This window comes from Strongylocentrotus purpuratus, unplaced genomic scaffold (genome assembly GCF_000002235.5).
Source record: "Strongylocentrotus purpuratus isolate Spur 01 unplaced genomic scaffold, Spur_5.0 spur5_scaffold_1, whole genome shotgun sequence".
Lineage (NCBI taxonomy): Eukaryota > Metazoa > Echinodermata > Echinoidea > Camarodonta > Strongylocentrotidae > Strongylocentrotus > Strongylocentrotus purpuratus.
The window spans coordinates 7,654,860-7,659,548 of NW_022145594.1; the positions used below are offsets into that span (position 1 = coordinate 7,654,860).

Consider the following 4,689-nt stretch of genomic DNA (forward strand, 5'->3'; position numbering starts at 1 on the left):
ATGGAGGAAGATGAAGAAATGTGGAAGGAACTAGTACTTGAAGAGAAAGAGAGATCTACCAATGATGTTCCTGCTGGGGTAGATAGCAGTCACTTTGCTGATGAACTACCAGTACTGTCAACTTCTACAATGGACATTGATGATGAAAATGATGGGGATAATCCTATTTACCAGTCCAATGAATGTGATAAACGAGACAGTGAACAGACCGAGGCAGAAGATGAAGATCCAAGAGATCAACTACGTGGTGTCAACTTTGATACATGTATCCAGCCTACAGACCCGGCCATGAATTCTGATGGCATATTCAGTATTGCTCCAGGTGAAGGGAAGAAACCTATTTCAATAATGATGGATGAACATTGTGAAGAGCAGGCCTTTCCAACCTTGTTTCCAACTGGTGAATTTGGTTTCACTGTTGACAGAACCATCAAGCTCTCTCCAAAGAAGTACTTCAATGCCAGACTTTTGAATAAAGATGCTAGATTTGCACAAAACATTGAATACCTGTTTTTCGCACAGTTTGTCACCGAGTACAAACAGGTCATGGACAACATTTCTATTGCATTACGAAAGGTGCGACTGAGCAGGGATGATTCTGAACATGTGACAGCTGGCATAGTAAATGATAGTGAGAAGCTCAATCGCATCATTTTCAGAGACAAAGCCTATAACATGCTACAGACAGTGCGTGGATCACCACCTTACTGGCAAGGAGTTATGTACAAAATACTAGCTGCTGTCAAACAACTTGGAATGTTCACGTGGTTCCTCACACTATCGGCAGCTGATCTTAGATGGACAGATACACTACAGGTGATTGCACTTCAGCAGGGACGGACTCTCACAGATGAGGACATTTCTAAAATGACATGGGAAGAAAAGTGCAAGTTGTTGGCTTCAAATCCAGTAACTGCTGCAAGACACTTTGATCACAGACTACAATGCTTCTTCAGAGATGTGATTCTTTCTGACTTGCAGCCACTAGGGAAGGTGACCAATCACATGATAAGGATAGAATTCCAAGGTCGGGGATCACCTCATGCCCATTGTGTTCTGTGGGTAGAAAATGCACCAAGTCATGAAGATACTGAGGAAAATATTTCCAGATTCATAGATAAGTATGTTACTTGTCAGCTTCCTCCATCAGAAGATGATGAACTAATGCACAGCCTTGTTTCAACTCTACAGCGACACTCTCATTCAGCCTCATGCAGGAAGACAGGCAAGAATTGTAGATTTCAGTATCCACGTCCAATTGCTCCTGTCACAGTTGTAGCTGACACACCAAGCACAGAAGATCTTAACATAAGAAAACAAATAGTAGAGGCATCTGCTGAGACCATGAATAAAGTGAAAAATGCACTGGATGAAACCACTGAAGAGGGATTATCAGTGCAAGATGTACTCAGTGATGTAAACACCAGTGAAGATGAATATCTAGATGCATTACGTGTCAATTCCAATGGAAAATCCATCATGTATGCAAGAACACCTCAAGAAACCAACATAAACACATACAACCCAACTCTCCTGAAAGCCTGGCAGGCAAACATGGATATTCAGTATGTGTGCAATCCTTATGCATGTATCCATTACATTGTATCATACATTACAAAGGATGAAAGAGAAATGGGGCTAGCACTGAGGGAAGTCAGTAAAGCCTTTCGTGATGCAGACATTAAGAAAAGAATGAAGCATATAGCTTCATGCTTTCTAAACGTTCGTGAAGTGAGTGCACAAGAAACTGTCTATCGTGTCTTAGGTCTACCACTGTATAGGTCTACATTTCAAACAGTGTTCATCCAGACTGATCTACCAGAGAACAGGGTAGTGTTCTTGAAACCAAAGTGTGTTCTACAAGGAATGGATGCAGATAGTGAAGATGTGTATGCACAAACATTCTCACAGAAGTATGAGCATCGGCCAACAGAATTAGAGCAATTGACACTAGCCGAGTTTGCAAGATGGTACGTCCCTTCCTACAAAACTGATGACATGGAAACTGAGAATGATTTCCAACCGAATCAACTCAAAGAATCATCGACTTCGAAACAAACTATCAAATTAACAGACAAAAAAGGCTACATGAAGAAGCGTAACAAGCCTTGTATTGTCAGGTATCACAAGTTCAGTGAAAATCAAGAAGAAGAGAGATATTGCCACCACATGCTGATGCTGTACCTACCATGGCGAAATGAGGAAACTGACCTCAAGAACAATCATCTGACTTATGCTGATCATTATCACACGATATCAGATCAGATTGAGTCAAAAAGATCAGCATTAGAATCGTTCACAGAAATCATTGAAAATGCTCTTGAACGACATGAAGAAGAGGGGCCTCCTGTTCATGCCTGGGACACGCTAGATACAGGAACTCAACAAGAAAACGCGGAGGTCAATGAAGAACAGTGTCAAATACACCCTGAATACAGCTTCCTTCAACCGAGCTCTGAACACACAGACACAGACATAAACGAATCTGAAATATGTGCATCACTACCTTTGGCTGTGGAATGTCGACCTGAATATCTTATTGATGAGATATACAGAAGTAAAGTTCAATCTCTCAACCAGGAACAGCGCAAAGTGTTTGACTACATGCAAAACTGGTGCACTGATATCATGAAAAGTGGCAAGACAACCTGCAAAGCCAAAGCCATACACCTTTTTGTAACTGGAGGAGCAGGAACAGGAAAATCTCATCTGATTTTAGCAATTCAGCAAATGGCTCTACGTACCTTGCAGAGGGAAGGAACCAATCCTGATGCACACAGAGTACTGTTGACAGCACCTACAGGAACTGCTGCATTCAACATTCATGGAAGTACTTTGCACTCACTGTTTCTCCTTCCTCTTGGCCAAACTAAAGGATACAAAAAGTTGAGTGATGAAAAAAGGAACACACTTCGATGCAAACTACAAGATCTTGAAATCCTGATCATTGATGAGATATCAATGGTAGGATGTGACATGTTGATGACAATAGATCAGCGTCTAAGGGAAATAAAAGGTACAGACATCATCTTTGGTGGAATAACAGTCTTGGCCTTCGGAGATTTGTACCAGTTAGCCCCAGTGTGTCAGCGATTTGTCTTTGAAGAAGTAAAAGACCTGTTCGCTAGATTGGCAGGATCTCTATGGCAGGACAATTTCCTGATAGCAGAGCTCACAGAAATCATGAGACAAAAAGATGATAAAGAATTTGCAGAACTTCTGAACAGAATAAGAGAAGGTGTCCACACAGAAGACGATGTAGCAAATTTGCAGCAATGCTGTATCTCGTCAGAAGACAAAAATGATTTGTCAGATGCACTGCATGTGTACTCAACGAACGCAAAGGTTGATGCATACAATGAGGACAAACTTGCACACCTGAAAGGAAGAATTAGGAAATGTGTTGCTATAGATAGGAAACCTAATACCCTGAAAGGTCATGTAATGAACAAAGACTCACGTTTCACTGGTGGATTGCCAGCTGTCCTAGAATTGAAGATAGGGGCAAGAGTAATGCTCATTAGGAATATTGATGTGAACGATGGTCTTGTAAATGGTGCATTAGGAACAATTGTCAGCTTCAATGAATTCAATCCCTCAGTTACCAGTCCTAAGGAAGTCTTAGTCCAGTTTGACAATCCAAGAGTTGGGGCAATGGCTAGAGAAAAGACTTCTATGAATAAGGCTCAACACCCTACTGCAGTCCCTATTGGTGTCATAGAAGCAAAATTTTCAATTTCAGCACGTAATCCCGGACTAGAAATAAAAAGGCAACAATTTCCTCTTCGACTATCATGGGCCACCACTATACACAAGGTGCAAGGACTCACTGTCAAGGATATAGTAGTATCTATGGAAGGGAAGTTCAATGATGGACAATGCTACGTTGCTTTGAGTAGAGTACCAAAGATGTCAGGTCTTCATCTTTTGCAGCTCACACCAAGTAAGATTAAAGCAAGCAGAGCTGTGACCAAAGAGTTGATGAGAATGAGCAATGAAATGTCATTTCAATTCTTCCATGATGAAATTGAGACTGCACTCAAGGATCCTTGCCAAACACAAGTCATTGCTGTGCACAATATAAGATCGTTACCTGCTCATTACGATGATCTCAAGGGACTTCCATTCCTTGACAAATGTACTGCTGTGTGTCTTACAGAAACCTGGCTTCAATCACATCACACTGCTTCCACGTACAATTTGCCAAGCTATCACCAATTACGCAGAGATAGATCCAACACAGAGAAGGGTGGTGGTCTGTGCATGTATATCAGCTCATCTGTAAGGTATCAGACCTTGGATTCATCACAAGACAAACCTGGGATGGAAATTCAGAGCATCATCCTACATCCAGTCAATAGCTCTCCATTTCATTTGGTGACTGTCTATAGAAATCCCAAATCTTCATTGGTAGAATTCAGTGACAGATTTAGCCTACTCCTGAGGTCAGTAGGAGCAACAGAAATACCGGCTATAATTGTTGGAGACTTCAATCTTAACCTGCTAAAAGATCAGCATTCAATGGCAGTCCAGCATGAACTGCAACACTATGGATTTCAGCAATGTATCACCAATCCAACACATGTCAGTGGATCACTGCTGGATCATGTATACTCCAACACACCCTGCACCACATGGCAAACTGCAAGCTACTATAGTGATCATGATGTCATTTGGATCGCAGTCTAA

At 41.5% G+C, this 4,689-nt stretch overlaps 1 protein-coding gene across 1 annotated transcript; it reads left to right on the top strand.

Moving 5' to 3' along the window:
- Positions 1 to 4,689, top strand: LOC100888266. Its single transcript, XM_030978500.1, has one exon. It carries the CDS (start codon positions 1 to 3, stop codon positions 4,687 to 4,689), a length of 4,689 nt encoding a protein of 1,562 aa, XP_030834360.1.

Bases quoted from the DNA above. Each gene is read 5' to 3' on its own strand.
- LOC100888266 (XM_030978500.1), top strand. From the start codon at position 1: ATGGAGGAAGATGAAGAAATGTGGAAGGAACTAGTACTTGAAGAGAAA.